Raw genomic sequence first — 20,294 nt, 5'->3', positions numbered from 1 at the left:
TCAAATGTTTTGTTTTTCAATATTTTAGATGGGGATTATTGTGCAAAGAAAATTAAACTATTGAAGGAATTTGAGAATGAACAAATGTTTATAGGTTCAATGAGTGAGCTAAACAATATGCATCGGTTATTTTATAAAGAGTGTCCCGAGGCTTAGACGTTTCAGATATTTCTTTGGAATCACCTTTAACAAATCTTTATCTTATTGCATGGGTTATTTGAAAAAAAGTATCCCCAGGTTAAAAGGGGAGACAAATAAATATACCTTGGGATAAAAAGGGGGTTTATTTTTAGGGAAAAAAAATATGAATCGCTGAAAATCCCCCATTCATTTACATGGGGAAAAGTGAGCCAGAACCAGTATATTCACCCTACTGACATCTCTAGTTATCTTTGCAAACAATTCACTCCATGTTTGATTGGGACAAAGTTTAGCCACTAACCAGGCATTGCTTTTCACTGTAGAAAACGCGCTGCAGCTTCAGCATCCAAACGGAAGAGCCACGCCATGGACCTAAGCCCACCCGATCTGTGGATTCATCATGAAAGGTTGGAAATGCACACGTTGGTGAAGACACCGGGAAGCAGCGAGGCAACTGTCACCGAGACACCACTATCTCGCCGTTCCTCAGAGCGCCATTCCATCGAGCCCTGCACTGTGGACAGCCACGTTTGCCGAAATTCTTACCTTGGTGAGATAATTATCAACAAATTTACCTGCTGGTATTATGTTCTCAATCTATTTTCTTGCTCTTTCAGCAGGTACAACAGCTACAAACAGCTTATTCTGCTTTCTCCTACACCCTCGTCCTCCTTTCACTTGCCCTCTAATGATTTTAATTTTCACTAAATTTATTTCAGATATGCACATTTCCTTTACGTCCATTTCAGAACAAATTTCTATCTCAATGCACAATTTAATGGGCTTTAAAAAAAAAGAACATAATTTTGAACTGAAAGAGTAATTGGACATATATACATTGCACACAGTTCAGATATTTATGTTTCAGTTTCAGATAAAGTTCAGATATTTATGATACAGGAGATGCACATACCTGTATGTTTATAAACTGCTCAAATGCCGACTTATGACAATGTAAGCAGTCTGTTATATGTTTGAGTAATATGAAGCATTTTAATAGCTTATGTGGTGGTTATGTCAAGATCACTGGAAAAGTAATATATAATTTTGCTTTTCCACTTTGACTGCTGCAGTGCAGATTTGTGTGTAGTATAAATCGTGAAGATAAGAACAAAACCTGTTTTCACCACACCAACATGATGAGAGATTTTAAAAAAAGTAAACAAGTACACGTACATTCAAAGTACACCGCCCGCATGCCAAATATATAAATAACATCTCCTCCAGCGCGTGACATTGCCAGGCGCCTTAAGCACCCACCAATGCCGGCATGCAGAACATTGAAACGGAATTGGGAGGGAGTGGTGTGCGATAATTGATTGATGAATTGATTCATTGCATAATTAAAATAGATAAATAATAATCGTAAAATAATTTCTTAATCAATTGGAAAATAGCACACCAAATCCCCACTGTTTCATCCGAATCTGTAACTTTTTGAAAATTAAGTCATTCATTGAAAAATTAATAATTAATGGATTAATTGATTAATCAAGAAATGAAAAATACCCTTTATAGCTAAATCACTTGTTCACTGTCATGTCCAAATATCAGCTTCCTAGCTCAAAAGGTGCCTGAGATATTGTCCAGACGAGAAAGAAAATAACTGAGTAATTGATAAATCCATAATAATTAAGTAATAAATCAATTAATTGATTAATCAAAAAAATGATGTTTTGCCAAAGTACATCTTCACTTTTGTCCCAAATTTCAGGTTCCTTGCTCAAAGGATGGCTCAGATATCGTCCAGACAAACAAGAAAGCAAGAAAACAAAAAACAAGAAAAAGACATCATGCAGAGCATGATACTTGCAAAATCCACCTCCCCTCTCCAAAGGTTGCCATGGATACATCAAATTGTCAATTTCATGAAGATTAAAATTGACAATCTTAATCAAAGCTTTGGTCAATCAGATGAAAATTGATTATTTTTCAGATTGAAATTGATGATTTTAGAAGTTTGACCTTGAGTTTATCTTTGACCTTTTGACCTCAAAAATAGTTGGTTTCCAAATTCTGTGATGCACTATGCAATTGCTGATTAATTGTCAGGTTACTCAGATGAAAAATGATGATTGTCAGAGGAAATTTGATAAATTTAGAAGTGACCTTGAGTTGATCTTTGATCTTTTGATCTCAAAAATAGTTGCTTTCCCAATGCAGTGATAGACTATGCAAATCCTGTTCAACTTTCAAGTTAATAGGATGAATTGATGATTTTTCAGTTGAAAATTGATGATTTTAGAAGTTTAACCTTGAGTTGATCTTTGATCTTTTGATCTCGAAAATAGTTGGTTTCCCAATTCAGAAATGCACTATGAAATTACTATTTAATTAACAAGTCAATCGGATGAAAATTGACGATTTTCAGATAAAAATTGATGATTTTAGAAGTTTGATCTTGACTTGACCTTTGACCTAAAATAATCAGTTTCCCAATTCAGTGACATAATATGCAAATATTGTTCAAATTTCAATTCAATCGGATGAAAAATGATGATTTTCGAAATTTGATCTCAAGATGGATGACCTTTGACCTTAAAAGCAAAAGGCTTCTCAGTTGAGACTACTTCTACAACTTGGTAAAGTTTCATGATGATCAGTTTAGAATTGTGACCTGGAGGCGATTGGCAGACAGACAGACAGAACAAGAAAAAGATGCCATGCCAAGCACGATCCTTGCAAAATCCGTAAAACAAATTTTAACTCAAATATAATTGGTGGTTGAATTCACTGACCAAATATGCAACTCCTCTTAAATTTCAAGTCAATCAGATGAAACTTGACAATTTTAGAAATCCAGCCGATGTTGACCTTTTGGCCTATGGTGACCTCAAAAGTAATTGGTGGTTAAATTCAGTGACCTGATATGCAAATCCTCTTCAAATTTCAAGTCAATGAGATGAAAATTGAGGATTTCATATATGTCACCTAGGTTGTTCACCATTGGCCGATGTTGACATTTTGGCCAATATTGACCTCAAAAAATTTGTGGTTTAATTTAGTAATCTGATATGAAAATCCTTTTGAAATTTCTCATCAATCTGATGATAATTGAGGATTTTAGAAATTTTACAAATTTGTTGACCTTTTGACCACCAAAACAATAGGCTTCTTGCTGATGACAAACTCTACCATGTGGTGAAGTTTCGTGAAGATCGGTTTAAAATTGTGACCTGTAGCCGATTGACAAACAGACAAAATAACAAAATTGACTGACCAATATACTTGAAAAATCTTCCATTTTGCAAGTAACAAACAAACAAATGGGGTAAACACTGAGTACTCCCTCTGGTACCTGGTGATGATGTCATGCATTGCCTGAATATGGAATTGGGAAGGAGCTGTGTACAATATTGTTATGCAAAATGTTGCATTACAATCTTGAGCTCCATGCAGTTATGCTTAACTCCACCATTTGCCTTACCGTCACTTTTCTCACAAACACAAAGCTACAAAACCATGTAATATAAATGGTACTTATAAGGACTTATGAAGATCCATATTCATAACGTTTCTATAAGTGAATTTTAAGTCTACACGCCATTTAAATTTAGTCAGTTTAGACAATCAGAGGGTTCTTCAGTTCTTAAGCAACCAAGTCTTCTTTTAACTCATCCAATGATGACCATGTAACGTGAAGGAGGCGTTTGCAGTTTACTGCTTAGACTTGTATTTCATGAGGACCAGAAGTGAAGCCATAAATATGATCCCATTACTCTTTCATATAAAGGTTAAACTAAAGAAGTTATGAATGACAAGTTGTTCAACATTTTGGAGGTAGGAACGACTGTCGACTGTGAATGTTATTATTATCCTTTAAAAAGTTAAAGCACTCATGAAAAGGGTCATTTTGCCAACAAAGTCGACAATGTACTCTCGCCATGTAGCTTGCTGTGCAAGGACAATCATTGTTCCTTGTGGCCTTTACATGTTTAAATAAAATAAAAAAGAGACGACTTGTACACAAGATTAAATTGAGGGAGGTTGTCAAGTTGCATTTTTCAGTGGTTCTTGTAAAAACATGTATTTCTAAAACATTAGATTGTTGGGAGATAATGACAAGTTGTTCAACATTTTGGAAGTAGGAAACGACTGTAGACTGTGAATGTTATTATTATCCTTTAAAAAGTTAACGCAGTCATGAAAAGGGTCATTTTGCCAACAAAGTCTACATTGTACTATCGCCATGTAGCTTGCTGTGCAAGGGCAATCATTGTTCCTTGTGGCCTTTACATGTTTAAATAAAATAAAAATGAGATGACTTGTACACAAGATTCAATTTAGGGAGGTTGTCAAGTTGCATTTTTCAGTGGTTCTTGTAAAAATATGTATTTCTAAAACATGTTGTTGGAAGATAAACACTGCCACTGTTCAGGGAATGCCTTATAAATAGGTATAAGCAGTCTGTGTTGATGCACTGTTTTCACGATGTGAATTTTTGCAATCCTTCATAGCCCAGGAAATTGTGAATGGTGATTCACAGCAAACTTGAGTGACACAAGCAGGAAAGTAGTGATCAAATTTACTTTCGAGAATGATTCCCAATACTCTATATTCTATATGCAGGTGTGTACAACATACACCAGGGACTTATCCCATACTGTTTTATCCAGAACGGAGCACATTCTGGATTCATTGCATCGGGTTCCATGCTAAACGAGGCTTCACAGTCTATTAGGTGCTAAACTTAGTGAGCGGTATTGCTGGTCTCACTCGAATAGTGATAAAGGGCATAGAGTGTCCATGCTATCAGGAAGTGGTGTGCACACAGGCTCAGCGTGGGACAGCGAAGCAAGCAGAAAGTCTGCAATGACATATCGGCAAACAGATTCATAAGATGGACGAAATATGATATTCCTATTCCATCGCAAATATACTGTATTTGGTCTTTAGTTTTGCAGGAATGAGGAGGAAAATAATGGGGTAAGTTGGAAGGAAATTCAATGTAATCCCTCAACTAACTCGTCCCCCTCCCACCCATCACATCCTCTGCCACCCAACCTCTTTTTCCAGAGAATTATTCATTTAAAAAAAACATTTGTTTTACTCATACTTGATTCATAAAAGCCTTAAAGTTACAGTTAATCACAATAAGCCAGCAGTGCCTTTATCTTTCAATGCCAATGATCTTTTGTTTTTTTCTTTTCAAATCACATCCCATTTATCTTTATTGAAATAACCAATTTTACCCAATAATGCTAAAGACAGAAAAAGAAAAATTCAGTGGTGTTCTACAGCTCCAATAGCTATTGGCTTTTCTGTGTGAAACCATCCAGTGATGGCTGGCCTAGCGCTATCTGAACCTATTACGTGCCACAGTGAAGCAGAGATGGCCAGCACGATCTCATTTCGACAAAATCAGGCAAAGCCCATTGACTCGCTCAGGGGCAAGACTGCCTATTTACCTATTACCGACAATAAAGAGGAAATGCGTGCACCCATGCCTCAGGTAATATGTTTCCACGAGCACTTTGAGACCAAGTTGGACCGAGCTGTCTCAGGTAGAATGATGTAAACCAGTAAAAATGGCAAATGGAAATGAAGACAATGGCATGTATTTGACCTTCACAGGCATAGGACTTGACTTCATGACACCTTTGGCTCACAACTTTATCTGAAACTAACAGTATTCTCTGATAATGCTGGTTATCGGCACCAACACAGATAAATTGTTCCGTGATGATGGGTAGCTGGAGAACGTACACTGACATGTTAGTAGGAAGCTTTTGGGACACAAGTATTTTATAAACGTTACATATTGAGTGATTTCATGCTGAGTCTTTGTTTTATCTTGCTTGGACTGTGGTGCGATAGATCGTGAAGGTGATGAAGGTGCCTCTGTTGGCAGCAGAAAGACAATGAGACCCAACGTCATCATTCCCTTGGAGCCTCAACAGCCTGTGTGTGAGTTTCTGAGCCACCATACAGCTCCCTGCCGTTCAGAACCCTCCGGCCCTTTTGGAATCACCTTTGCACTGAACAATAAAAGGCAAAATGAGCAAAAAGCTATAAAATATATATTTGGGACTTTTTTGAGCCATTAATATGTATGCACATTTTCATTAGTGGACAAAATTGAAGAACATTTCCATGTCAATATTGTTTGCAATGCCATATCCATACCATAAACTCATTTGGATATCAATGTTCTTATGAGTATCACTTGATGACGAATAGGCTTTGGTCTCAGGAAATATGCATTATAGACTTACTGGCTGTCTCCAATTATTGGTTGTAATCTTCTGTAACTGGTGACAAATGGCAGAATCCTCCCAGGACCAAAAGTGTCCCCTTAATTATTTTTACGAGGGGCATGTTTTGAGAACAAAGTTGTAATGATTTGACACCTTTCCTCCAGAGCATGTTCTGGCCTCATGTCTTTGTTCCAAAGGCTCTATTAATCATCATCACTGAACCCTAGCCAGCAGCCTCCAATTGGGGTTAATTTGTCGTACTATTTCCTTGTATGTCTTTCAAAATCTCATTGATGGTCTGCTTCATCAATCCATTTGCTCAGCCTATTATCGACATAACATCAGCACTTGTCAGCTTCCAGGTTATCTTTGCTTACCTGGTCAGGTCTTTTTATTTGTATTTTTTCTTCTTCTAATTTCCATGCCATTTAGGCTGAGGCATCAGTTACTGCTTTTTGAATTTGCAATACCATCCTTTCCTTTATATATTTGAGCATTATGCCCAGTCCCAATGTCTTGTTTTCAATGTTCATGCTCGGTGGGATGGGCAGGTCATATTTGAGTTTTTCTACCATCGCCAGTTTTAGACAGTACTATTTTGGACTTGACCATCTCATTGGGAAGACAAAATAGTGCAAACGTTTTGGCTTGAAGCTGATGCAATATTTACTCAGAGTACAGCTCTGAAATACATTTGATCTTTGGTTTTGAAGAATGGTTTACTACATAAGGCATGACCACTATCACTGTCCCTTACATTTTTAGGCCACACTCGCGAAGTGAAAAGGGGGGTTTGGGGGGATGGTTAAACGATCGGTCTCATACGTGTGTACGTACGTATGTGGCTGCATTTTATGATTCCCTTTTCTCTGGAACCACTTGTTGGATTGATACGAAATTTTCACCACAGGTACTACTCATGTAGAATGTTTTAATGATAATTATGACGTCATCAGTCACGTGGTGTGGCAGCCATGCTAGAAAAAAGGAGAAACTTTGGACCTCTGTATCTCCGAAACTGCTCCATTGAAAAAATGAAACTTGGCACATAGCAAGTACTCTCCACGGGGAATTAGTGTGATTTTTTTTTTTTTTTACAATGTCATAAGTATCTTCGTTATGACGTCATAATTGCATACGTAGAAGTCTCAAATATCACCTAGTCCTTCTCAAGACTGTGTAGGGTAAGTATTCTATGAATACCATCTAGTTGTTTCTGCCATTATTAAATTTGGATTGACCTGCATTTTCCATAATCCACATATCAAAGCATTGAGTTTAAAAATATTGTAATTTAAATTAATATTGCAAGAGATGCAATGTCATTTCTAACATGTATCAGTGTGAATTTATGGAAAAAGGGGAAATAAATATACTTGAGCAATAAAAAATATAATCGAAATACAGGAACTATATATTACATAAATAGAAATGGTGAGAGTTTTGACTCTTCCCACCTCACATGATAGCTACTTGAAGATTGGCTCTACATCTATAATTACAGCACTCCAATCTGAAAACAAGAAAAAGAGCAATCAGAGATTGCAGACCCTTGCCAAGACTTGTTTTGTGTGGTGTATTTTTGTTTGGCGTTTGTGTACTGGTGTGTTACATCATTAATAAGAGACATAATTAGAACTGCCACTTTATAACTGCTGGCAGTAATGACCGCGTACCAAGACGTCTCACTTTGATGCAACCCCACTTTGATTGGAACCTGACCCTGCCCCCTGACTTTGATATTATTATTCAGTTGAATTTAAAATGGGATTAAAATAAATTCAATTCAAATCAAATGGAAGACTAAATAGGTACAGTCTTGCATTGGAGTAATTATAAGGAACCTAAACAAGCAAAAAGCAAAGATGAAGTCATCAGGAGGAACCTGGATAGGATTTGCATTTCAGCTGTGACTCCTCTACCCTCAAGCCCATCCAGGCACAGCCAAGTTTGCCTCATTCAAACAAATCAAAAAGAACCCAGATCAAAAAATTAAATAATTCTGGCTGCCAGACCATGCGTCCGATCAAGTTGAAATTTAAAATGTTTATTGCCCATCATGACTAGACAACAACTGTGAAGTTTCACATTGATTGATTAAGCAGTTCCAGAGAAAACATTATTTAATATTTTCTTCAATCCAATATGGCTGGCAACCCATGTGATCTATCAATTATTCCTTAACAAACTTGTACACCCATGACTTGGGGAACATTTGTGTGAAGTTTCCCCTCGATCTGTCCAGCCGTTCTCGAGAAGATTTTTTTTACGTCTTAGGGTAAATCCAATGTCTGTCAAAGCATGTGACCTATGACATCATATGTGTGAACCTTTTGTTCCTCATGAATAGGCGGTCATACTTGTAAAGTTTCGCTTCGATCTGATCAGCCACTTCAAAGAAGAAAATTTTTAAAGGCTTTATTTTTAAAAACAATATGGCTGCCAAATCATATGACTGATGACATCTTCAATTTTTTTTTCTGTGGACAATTTTATCCCGAGATGACCCTCAAAATTTTTCATCCTGATCAGATGTAGCATTCGACATATGAAATTATGATGTCATAAATCACACTTATTCCCCATGAGGAGTCCTTGCCATGTGCCAAGTTTCAATTTTTTCCTTGGTGCTGTTTCAGAGATATAGAAGGAAGCCTGGTGTTGGCTTAGTGGTTAGGTTGACTGGCTTGGGATTGTTGGGTTCTGAGTTCAAGCCCCATTGGCTGCTGAATCAACACCAGGTGGGGACAACTCAGCCTGTCATTCTTCTGAGGTCAGCAAAATGAGTACCAATGTACTGGTAGAGGGGGCACAGCCATGCTCCAAGAAATGATAGCTACCTGGCAGCCACGCTGCCATACACAAGAACAGAATAGAGGGTTACAGAGGTCCAAAGTTTTTCCGTTTTTCCAACATTTTTGCCACACTACGTGACCTATGACGGAATAATCATCAATAAAACATTCTACTTAAGTCGTCGTTTTGGGTCGATCCAACAAGCAGTTGCGGAGAAAAACACAAAAGTTCTGTGCGAACAAACAAACAAACAAACGGGTACAAATGCAATACCCTCTCCTTCGACAAAGGTAACAAGCACTGCAACAGACATTGTTTTGCCACCACCTGTGAAGAATAAGTCCCCTCGTTTCTTCTCCCCACGACGCAAAGACCATGAAAGTATTTAACTAATGATTCCATGCCATGAGACATAAACCCATATTGTATTGTTATCTCTAAACCACCAAAACTCAATGTGATAACACCAACAATCTCCACACACCATGCCCAGAGACATATCGAGTTCCATTGCCGTACTGCTTTCCACGAGCTTGGATGTATTGTGGGAGCACACTGTTTCGGAATTACAGGGGTCCTCCTTGTACCTCTGATATTGCACGTCAGCTGTGATTATGAAACAGTTTTTCAGCACAGACTGATCCTACTATACACGTGTCATATGCACACATGCTCTCTGTTCACATGTAACTCGCAAATATGTGACAGTTTTACACTTGACAAATAAAATATTACACACAACCTGATCATTAAATGTATGCTGCTTCCAAGCGTGTGAGCTCAAAATCGCTCAGTTATGGCTGCCAAATGGTTCATGTATGAGGGTCATCTCTAAAGTTCTATCACCCCACTTCTAACCTTTAAAGTAAAAGGTCTAAATGATTGCAAAATTATGTGCATACTTTTTTTTTCATGGTATATCTGGTGCTATAACGTTTCTCACACTGTTTGTTTGTTACATTAATGAAATAATGGTGCCTATTCTCAAGGACTGAACTTCTCCGGTGACTCTCTCGATCCACATTATCTTTGCATGCCAACATTAGTGTATATATTGCAGCATACTACTTATGACTACATGATGGAGCAGGTGTTGAACATGCATTTTATTCACTTGATAACCCATCTGTATATTTGTGTCGGAGTGATGCTGTATATGTCGTATATGTCGTATATGTCGTATATGCTGTATATCTGTATATGTGTCGGAGTGGTGCTGAGGTGTCGTCCACAAGACGGCGGTCTCCTTGGGTTAATCTGAGGCGGTCCCTTCGGGTGGGTGCCTGGAATGTCCTATCCCTAAGAGAGGATGATCACCTGTCTCTGTTATCATCTGAGCTCAAGCGTTTGGACATTGGGATTGCAGCACTCTCTGAGGTTCGGAGACCGGATTGCAGCGAGATCATGGTGGATGGTTACACCTACTATTGGTCTGGTCACTCTGATAGTTACCATACTCAAGGAGTTGCTGTAGCTGTGTCCAGTAAGCTGACCCCAATGGTAATTGAGGTAACACCGGTCAACGAGCGTATTATGAGACTAACGATTCGTCACTCCTTAGGTGTCATTTCCCTGGTCTCTGTCTATGCTCCGACTGAGGCGAGCGACCTCACCATGAAGGATGCATTCTACACCACGCTCGAGTCTGTGGTTGATCAGTGCCCCAGATGAGATACACTTCTAGTCTTGGGGGATTTCAATGCATCGACTGGAACTGATAGGGACGGTTATGAGACGTGTGTTGGTCCCCATGGGTCAGGAACTATGAATCAGAATAGCACTAAGTTCCTTGACTTTGCGAGAAGTCATGGACTTAGGGTGGCCGGTTCATGGTTTCAGCGCCTACAAGCTCATCGCTGGACTTGGTATTCCAACGCTGGCGGTGTGGCAAAGGAGATTGACCATGTCCTCATTGACGGTCGCTGGAGGATGATCCAGAACTGCAGGGTCTACCGGAGTGCTCAGTTCCTCAATACTGACCACCGTCTTGTTGTAGCAACTCTAAAGCTGCACCTTAAATCATGGAGAATGGTACCATCCCAGCCTAGCCTGGATGTTGGCAAACTCAAGGATGAGAGAGTAGCTGAGGAGTTTGCAAACAGGCTGAGTGGACATTTGGGGTGTCTGGGTGCTTTGGGGGGGTCCTGAAGAGTTATGGATTACCTTCAAGACCACCGTCCTTGATGTTGCCAGTGGATTTCTTGGAACTCACCGCAGGGCAAAGAAGAATTTTGACTCTCAAGGGACACTGGATACCTTGATCAGAGTCGCAGGGCCAGGCTGAATGGCAGAGCTGAACTGTTCAGGGAGCTGAGGCGTAAAACTGTACGTGCACTAAGGGTGGACAAGGAGGCCTATGTGCGAGGAATCTGTGAGGGGGTAGAGCATCACCTGTGGACAGGTGATTCTCGTCCCGCTTTCAGGGGAATTCACGCATTACGATCATCCAAGCCCATCCCTCGGAGCACTGCAGTTAGAGCAGAGAGTGGTAGGCTCTTAACAGAGGAGTCTGAAGTGAAGGCCCACTGGGCCGGTTACTTTGAGCGGTTGTACCAGGCTGATCCACCAGCTGTCGAGTTGGACCTCAATGGTGTTACAATCCCTGTTGCTGACCCTCCAATCAATTGTGGTCCACCTTCGCTTGTGGAAACACGGGCTGCGGTGAACCGGTTGAAACAGGGTAAAGCTCCAGGGATCTGTGGCATCCATGCTGAACTTCTCAAGGCTGGTGGAAATGCTGCACTCGTGTCGTTGCATGCAGTTTTGTGCTCTGCCTGGAACACAGGCATCATCCCAACTGATTGGAAGAGGGACCTTGTTGTCCCTCTCTGGAAAGGGAAGGGTGATCCCCAAGACTGCAACAACTACCGAGGGGTGACGCTGCTCTCAGTGCCGGGCAAGGTCTTTGCTCGGATAATTCTTGATAGGGTTCGCCACCATCTGCTTGAGCAACAGCGTCCAGAGCAGTCAGGATTTACACCAAAGAGGTCAACAATTGACCGTATCCTTGCTCTTCGTGTCCTCACCGAACGCAGACCAGAGTTTCGGCAGGGGCTGCTTGCAGCCTATGTTGATCTCTGTAAACCGTTTGATTTAGTGAATCGGGATGCCCTCTGGAGGATTCTTGGTCTTCATGGGGTGCCACCAAAACTGATCGATCTGATGTCTGAACTCTACTCTGGTACTGAGAGTGCTGTGAAGTGTGGTGGTACCATCTCTGACTTATTTCCAGTTCTTACTGGAATTCGTCAGGGGTGTGTACTGGCCGCCACACTTTTCAGCACTTGTATGGACTGGATTTTAGGGAGGATGTCGGAAAGATCAAGCTGTGGTGCATCGTTTGGGAATGTCAAGATCTCGGACCTTGATTTCGCAGATGATACAGTCATCTTTGCGGAGACTTTAGATATCCTTTTGGGGGCCCTCGAGGTGCTGAATGAGGAGTCGGAGCCGCTGGGGTTACGGGTTTCTTGGGTCAAAACTAAGATCCAGGCTTTCAATGACATCTTGGATGCTGCTGTCCTGTCTGTGCCTGTTTGTGGTGAGGATGTTGAGGTTGTGGAGAGATTCACTTACCTTGGCAGTGATATTCATGTCTCTGCTGGCTGTGAGTCAGAGGTCAATAGACGTGTGGGTCGGGCCTGGGGAGTCATGGATTCACTGGATCATGGGGTGTGGCGCTGCCGGTACCTGTGCGGGAGGACGAAAGTCCGAGTCTTCAGGTCCTTGGTGCTTCCAGTCTTGCTCTATGGATGCGAGACTTGGACTCTGACCAAGGATCTGAGATGGAGACTTAATTCCTTTGGTACCAGGTCTCTTCGGAGAATCCTTGGCTATCGCTGGTCAGATTTTGTGTCCAACGAGCAGTTGCTGAGAGAGACCCGGATGAGATTTGTTACCTGCATGGTCCGTGAGCGTCAATTGTGGCTGTATGGACATGTGGCTCGTTTTCCTGACGCTGATCCTGCTCACCAGATTCTCTGAGCGAGGGAGTCTCGTGAGTGGAGGAGGCCAATGGGCCGACCACATGCCTCGTGGTTGCAGCAGGTTGACCAGAATCTCAAGGAGATGGGGATGGGCCTGGCATCTGCCTGGGGGAAGGCCAGACGGAGGCCCCTGGAGTATCGGCGGAAAGTGGACGCAGTGACGCGCTGTTCTGTCACATGCTCCCATACCTGACCTGACCTGTATATTTGAAGTCTTGTGTTTGCCTGATCCTGACAAAACACACTGTTCTTACAATGCCTTCTATCCTCTGTTGTATTTCTGTTCCACCAACCTTGATATCAGTAATGACAGAAATCCAGTTTGAGATGGTTTCATTCTTCTTCTTCTGCTTCTTTAGAATGCAACACATTGCTGCAAGTTGCATCATTTGCTGGGGGCATGATTGTGCCAGTTTTGCAAGCAATGCCCTCTGTAGGTTAGGGCAGGAATTTGGAATTTGTCCAGGGTGCCGCTGATTGCTGGCGTTCCTCTACACAAAGGACTCCCTGGGTCTTTAACGTCCACCAAATAATGCTGGCAGACAGGACGCCCAGTTTAACGTTCATCCGAGGGATGGCACACACATTGATGCCAAGCCCTGACTGCGGCACACTCTGATGACAGCTTGTAGTTGGGCCGAGATTCAAATCCAAGAAATCCAAGAAGGGAAGGGAGAGCAACCCAGTGTGCCCCCTCCAACTCTAAGAAGTAAGTGAAGAGGATAATGTTCAATATAACTGTTCAAGTACATCACGTCATTTGTGATTCCTGAATGAGCAGCCTTTAAATGATGATGGTCCAGCTTTATCCTTGCTGACTTTACAATTCTGTGCTCTGGCGTGTGGCTGGAAACGAGTTGTGAATTAGATATAAAATGGTTGCGAAATGCTGGAGCTGGAATTTCGGCTGATAAGGGATGTGGATCATGAAGGAAACATCGCTTGAGGCCAGGTCTGTGCTTTAACGTTTCTTTGTCTAAATTGATAAAGTAGTGATTAATACAAATTATTGGTTGGCTGTGGCTCTTTTCGGATCCTCTCATTAAAAGGTTCCTCTCATCCCAACCACCTTACTTTAATTATTTTTTTATATTTTTTAAGGCTCCACTGGCCAAACAGTTGCATATGCTCTGCCTATTGGACCTGAACTTTGCTGAGCTGCAGCCCCTACATCTCCAGAGGATTGTATGGTGGACAATACCAGGAAGAGAATTAAATTCTCAATGTTATAGACCAGTCCACCCCAGAGAGGGAACATCCACAGACATATTTCGGGCTTGTCCTGCTCCACACTGATGAGGGCCAACTAGCATGTCTGTGGATGTCCCTCTCTGGAGTGGACTGGTCTATAAAATTGAGAATTTAATTAGCTTCCTAGTATTGGCGACAGTACAATCCCATGGAGATGTCAGAGGCTGTAGATCTGCTTAGCTCACGCCTAATAGATGGAGCTTATGCAACTGTTTAGCCAGAAGAGCACAAAAAAATTTTTTTAAGTTGTTCCTTGTTGCTCCCAGAACTGTTTTGTATACGACAGACAGGTTAATCTGTGGCAGGAATTTCCTCTTGATCAGAATGCTTGCAGCAATACCTGATGTGGCATTTGCTTCCTGGTACCCACTGCAGTAATGGAGTCTGATCGAAAATATGAGGGAAGAGGATAGTGTTCAACATCATCACTCAAGTACATCCATATAATACTAGATAATGCTATTTGTATAGATACTCAATTGTGCTATGGGCAAGGTCTTAATTGTAGGCTGTGATTAGTTCTGATTTGTCAAAGAAGATAGTTTTGCATGTCACCTGCAGTGATTCACCAAATGCCTATTTGCGTCCAATCTCAGGTTGCTTCCTATTACTCAAGTAAAGTTTTTAATCTCAATATTTAATATCAGAAACTTAATATAAGTGATTCAGAGTTCGATGCACACCTTACGGACTGATTTTTGCTCATCACCAATGTTGCATGAGTGATGGGGATGCAAATCTGTACATGTGCAAATTCACGTCGTCTGCACACATACATATGTCGTGACCCAGAAACAGACAGTCATTTACAAATAGATGTGACAATATAGGAAACTAGAAGGGCACTCTTCGATGTCATGACGTCACCGCATCTGCCTTCACCCACATTATTACATCATTATACATACTTGTACCAAGTTTGATTTAAATCCCTGAACCCAGATTCAAAATATTAAATAATTCTGGCTGCCAGACTATATTCGATCAGGTTGAAATTTACAACATATATTCCACATGACTATTAAATCATAAATGTGACGTTTCACATCGATTGATGAAGGATTTCAAGAGAAGTGATTTTTAAAGATTTTAATTCAAACTAATATGGCTGCCAGACCATGTGACCTATTAATTATTCGTGAACATCATGGTATCCGTAAGGCTCGAGGAACATGTGGGTGAAGTTTCCCCTCGATTTGTCAAGCTGTTTTGGAGAAGAAGGTTTTAAAATATTTATTCTTCAAAAAAACTAATCGCTGCCAAAGCAGGTGACACACAATGTCATCGGTGGAAAACCTTTTGTTCCTCATGGATAGGCAAGCTTACCTATAAAGTTTTGCCTCGATCTGTTCAGCCGTTTTGGAGAAGAAGATTTTTGAAGGTTTTTATGTAAGAAAAAAATATAGCTGCCGAACCATGTGACCGACGACGTCATCAACACCCCCCCCCACCCCTCATTCCCCCATACAATGTAGCCAATGTAGCCTTAGATGAACTTCAAAAAAATTCATACTCATCGGATAAAGCAAACAAGGCATGCAATTATGACATCATAACAAAGCCAACGATGACATCATCCCTGAACCCAGATTCAAAATATTTAATAATTCTGACTGCCAGACCATGTATCCAATCAGATTGAAATTTTAAACAAATATTCCCCATGACTCCTAGATCATGATTGTGATGTTTCATGTCAATTGATGAACCGGTTCAAGATAAATAATTTTTACAAAATTTGTGTATAATCCAATATGTCTGTCAGACTATGTGTCATGGGGAATGATGCATGCCGGGAGATGAAGGCATCGTCGGAGACATGAAAGACCCAAATAATATCAGACATGGTGTATATTTCCTCCACTGATTTTAATAAAGATATCTCCCGCATCATCAAAAAATAATTTTTAATCGTGATTTACGTTATTTGATCGCTGATCCCGAATCCAGGCCGAAGTAACTGGAAATTGCATATACAGCTGTGAAGAAGTTATAGGTAAAGTCAGAAGCAAATGTAAGAAGAATTCTACGTTCGCTTCTAGTATTTATTTTTTTCAGATGAGATTCTTTTTTTGGCGGTGTAGTAGTCGTTGTGAAGGTAATGTTGAGGAATTTTTTTTTCAGATGAGATCCTGTTCTAGGCGGTGTAGTTGTTGTTGTGAAGGTAATGTTAAGGTAATATTTCTTTTTTCATAGCAAACAGACTGTTTAATTTGATATATTTAAGAAGCGAATGTAAGAAGAATTCTATGTTCGCTTCTCGGCTTTGCCTATTCCATATTATCATAGTTGGAGAATTTTTTGTTCCTCATGGATAGGCAATCATACCTGGAAAGTTTTGCCTCAATCTGTTCAGCCATTTCAGAGAAGAAGATTTTTGAATGTTTTGTATTAAAAACAATGTGGCTGCCGAACCACGTGACTGGTGACATCATCATTTTTTTCACCAATTACAATTTAGCCATAAGATGACCCTCAAAAATGTTCATACTGATTGGTCAAAGCATTTGACATATGCCATTATGACATCATAATAAAGCCACCTTTGACATTATCATAAAATCACACTTGTTTCCCATTGGGAGTACTTCACATATGCCAAGTTTCAATTTTTTTCATGGAGCAGTTTTGGAGATGCAGTGGTCCAAATGTTTTCCTTTTTTCCTCCATGGCTGCCACACCACGTAATGTATGACGTCATAATCATCAAAAACACATTCTATATTAGTCGTTGCACTGATGGTGAAAATTTCGTTTCAATCGGATAAGTGGTTGTCGAGAAAACAGAGAAAACTAGCATGGATGGATGGACGGATGTACGGACGAACAACCCGAAAACATAATGCCCCCGGCGACTTCGTCAGCGGAGGCATAAAAAAATATTTGTTAACTTTGATTTACCCCTGCGTGTTTGGGGCACCTTCATGTTTGTGTGTTGCCTTTCCAATATTCTCTGAATGAGTGGTATTTATGGTTTTGGAAGCTCAATCATGTGCTCTATGAACTCGATCCATTTCGATTTTGTGTTCTAAGCTTCTAAAGCAAGTCTCTTTATGTTTGTTAGGAGCATGGTCCAAAATTTCAGTTATCTGAATATTCAACTTGGGCTCCATTTTTGCCATGTGGTGCTGCCCTGGTCATTTTAGCCTCACTGCCCTTTCCTGCTCCTTTCTCCTGCTGATTGTATTGTCACCCGTCTCCCCCACTTGCTCGTACTTCCACAATCGTCAGTTTGTGCAGTAAATATCTCTGAATCTATTGAGTTGCTGTTCATCAAACTTATACGTAATAGGAAGACGGGATCTATCGCGCATTATCAAATGATACTTGAGTTTTGTAATAAAATTGTGAATTCTGCTTATTGGTTTTAATGCCATTCCAATACCAACGTCACACAGAACGTGGGAAATTAATTCCAAACGTCCAGGGTAATGTGGGAGAACACAAGTGACTTTAGATTACTGTTCTTTCTTTCTCTGCTCTCTTCCCTTTTATTAATCCTCAGCAAGAAATCATCTCCCTGAGATTAACTTCTGTCCCTTAACTTAGCTACGTGTCACCAACTTAGCTACCATAGCTGAAATGGTTAATCTCATTTCTATACTGAAAACCTGTTAGTAATGCTTTCGCTCGTACGAGAAGGTTGTGCTGCCCCATCAAATGCTAATAAATTGGCGATGTGCTCTGATGTAATTCTTTGTAACGTAATGTTCAAGTTCAAAACTTAAAGTCAGATTTTATGTCTTTAAGTTTTTTGTTTTTTTTTAACCATAACAATCATCTTGGTAACTAAAATGTGAAAAATAAATGTTCAAGAGAATACAGACCAAGACTTAAAAATACGAATGATTGTGAAAACACCAAGCACATAAATCCTGACAGGATAGTGCAGAGGGAAGCACACTTACCTCTGATCTGTCTTACCTGGGTTTCAATCTCAGCCCAGCTATAAACCATCATCCTGATGCTTCACATGCAGGGAAATTCATCATTCTGTGTGCCCTGTCCCTCTGATGGACATTAAGCTGGGCATGCATCTGCCTGCATTTGTCGGTGCTTATTAACGATCCTGCAGTGCCTTTTGATGAAGAAGTAGGCAAGCTATTGATGGCTTCCTGGTTAAATTATTTTCCTGACTGACTGCTGGGAAGCCAAAATGAGGCTGTAGGTTTATAAAACATTGACATATCCAGTATGTAACTCTTGCACAGAGCAGGTTGGATTTTAGAAACCCGTATTAGTTTGCGCTCTTACCTGTTTCTCTGGTACACTAATTCTATCAACAGTCTTATTATTAAGTTAATTCTACATTCTAAAAACAGTTAATTAGCACAGTGTGTTGAAGGAGGTATTGCCCAGATTTGTTCACCATGTGATGGTGGTGGCGTTGGCCATTCGAGCATGACACGTAGTGAACGTTTCTGCTTCTAAGACCAAATTTGGGGGACAGGTCACCACTCCATTTCAGGGTGTGGATATTTCCAATGTGCAGTCACAGGACTTGAACTGGCAACAGTGAGGGCAATGAAACAAGGCTTCACGCAGTTGCATTTCTTATCTGCACATAAGTGCGTTGGTGCTTCCTGAAAATAATGACCACATGTTCTGGATCTTTTGAGATTCCAAATCGATGAAAGTGTTTGCCCAACATTGCTAAAATGCACAGCAATAATATTGTCATGAACATCGCATATCAACGTTCCACGATCACACCTATGTGTTATTGCTTTTTAGTTCATCCTTTGGTTTGCAATTATCTGAGGCTCATCTCTGCTGAGTTGTATTTGCATAATCATGAGTAGTTTTGCACGACAACAAATCTAAATCGAATTATACTGGTCTCGAATTTGCTTGCTGCCTATAGACCGTATGTGGTGAAAGAATGGTGCTGTAATCCTCCACGGTTTTTGAAGTTGTTCTATTTCTGTTTGATTTTAACGACTGTTGCTGTTATTGAAAATGTGATTGTGCATGAGAAAGCCTTGTGAGTCACTACAAAGGTTTCAGACATATCTCCTTATAACATCAAAGGAAAACTATAAAGTGAAAGAGCTCTTGCAAAACACTTTGGCTTTTAAGCCACTCTGTCGTCCACAATTGAATCGTAATCTAATTCAACAATGACCTTTATTTTTCTTCGAATTGCATTGGAGTAAAGTGCATCAGCTATTCTCCTGTTTCACAGATACGTTGCACGCCACCCATGGGGTTGAAGAGGGCGCGGTGGTTGGTGAACACGAGGTGGTGCGTGAAGATGAGCGCACTCGTACACACTCACTTGGCCTGATGCGGCCGTCCGCAACTCTTAGCAGCTTCGCCACACCGAGCACTTTGGCGAGTCCTCTCGACGTTTCCACCACTCCGTTACTCACAATACCAGGTAACATCTTGAAATGAAGTTCACAAAGGTTGCTTTTCTCAATGCAAAGCCTTTTCACATCAAAGTTATTTTAAATCCGAAGAGATGTTAGTAAATGCTATTAGTCCAGCAGGTATATCATCATGCACACTTGTACACACAAAGATTAAACAATTAAATTTGGAAAAAGGAGAGGTGTGGGAGGCTTCTTGCTTTCCTTTTCTTTTAATTCGAAGACTTTGATTGGGTTGCCTTCATATGTTCCTGTTTTCATGAAGCAAGACATACATAATATACAAGCAGGGGTACCCAGCATTGCTGGGTATATTTTTTGTAGGGGAATAAAACACTTCCCTACACCCACAAAGGAATGGGGTCGGGGATCATACAATATTACCTTTCAGATAGCTACAAAGGTTTAGGTACTTATAGAGCGATTTTAAAATGGCCCATCATGGTCACTGGTCTAACTCACAATCCCATGAGAGTTGTGGAAACCAGTGATATTACAACTGTCATTTGCATTGGGACTTTGTAAACACCCTGAAGATTATTGGCTAAGAG

At 40.4% G+C, this 20,294-nt stretch overlaps 1 protein-coding gene across 1 annotated transcript in view; it reads left to right on the top strand.

Moving 5' to 3' along the window:
* The window catches only part of LOC147016037 (neogenin-like), a 557,153-nt gene that overhangs the window by 491,836 nt on the left and 45,023 nt on the right, over positions 1-20,294 (top strand). The window contains exons 23-25 of the mRNA XM_085849139.1: positions 465-691; positions 5,959-6,048; positions 19,557-19,751. Of these exons, the coding sequence (XP_085705265.1) occupies positions 465-691; positions 5,959-6,048; positions 19,557-19,751 (512 nt within the window). The remainder of the gene's footprint in view (positions 1-464; positions 692-5,958; positions 6,049-19,556; positions 19,752-20,294) is intronic.

Source organism: Eptatretus burgeri, chromosome 12 (assembly GCF_056783735.1).
Source record: "Eptatretus burgeri isolate ZD-2024b chromosome 12, Ebu_testis_v1, whole genome shotgun sequence".
NCBI classification, from domain to species: domain Eukaryota; kingdom Metazoa; phylum Chordata; class Myxini; order Myxiniformes; family Myxinidae; genus Eptatretus; species Eptatretus burgeri.
The sequence above is the reverse complement of the archived record's forward strand: the minus strand, read 5'-3'. Positions and strand labels throughout refer to the sequence as shown.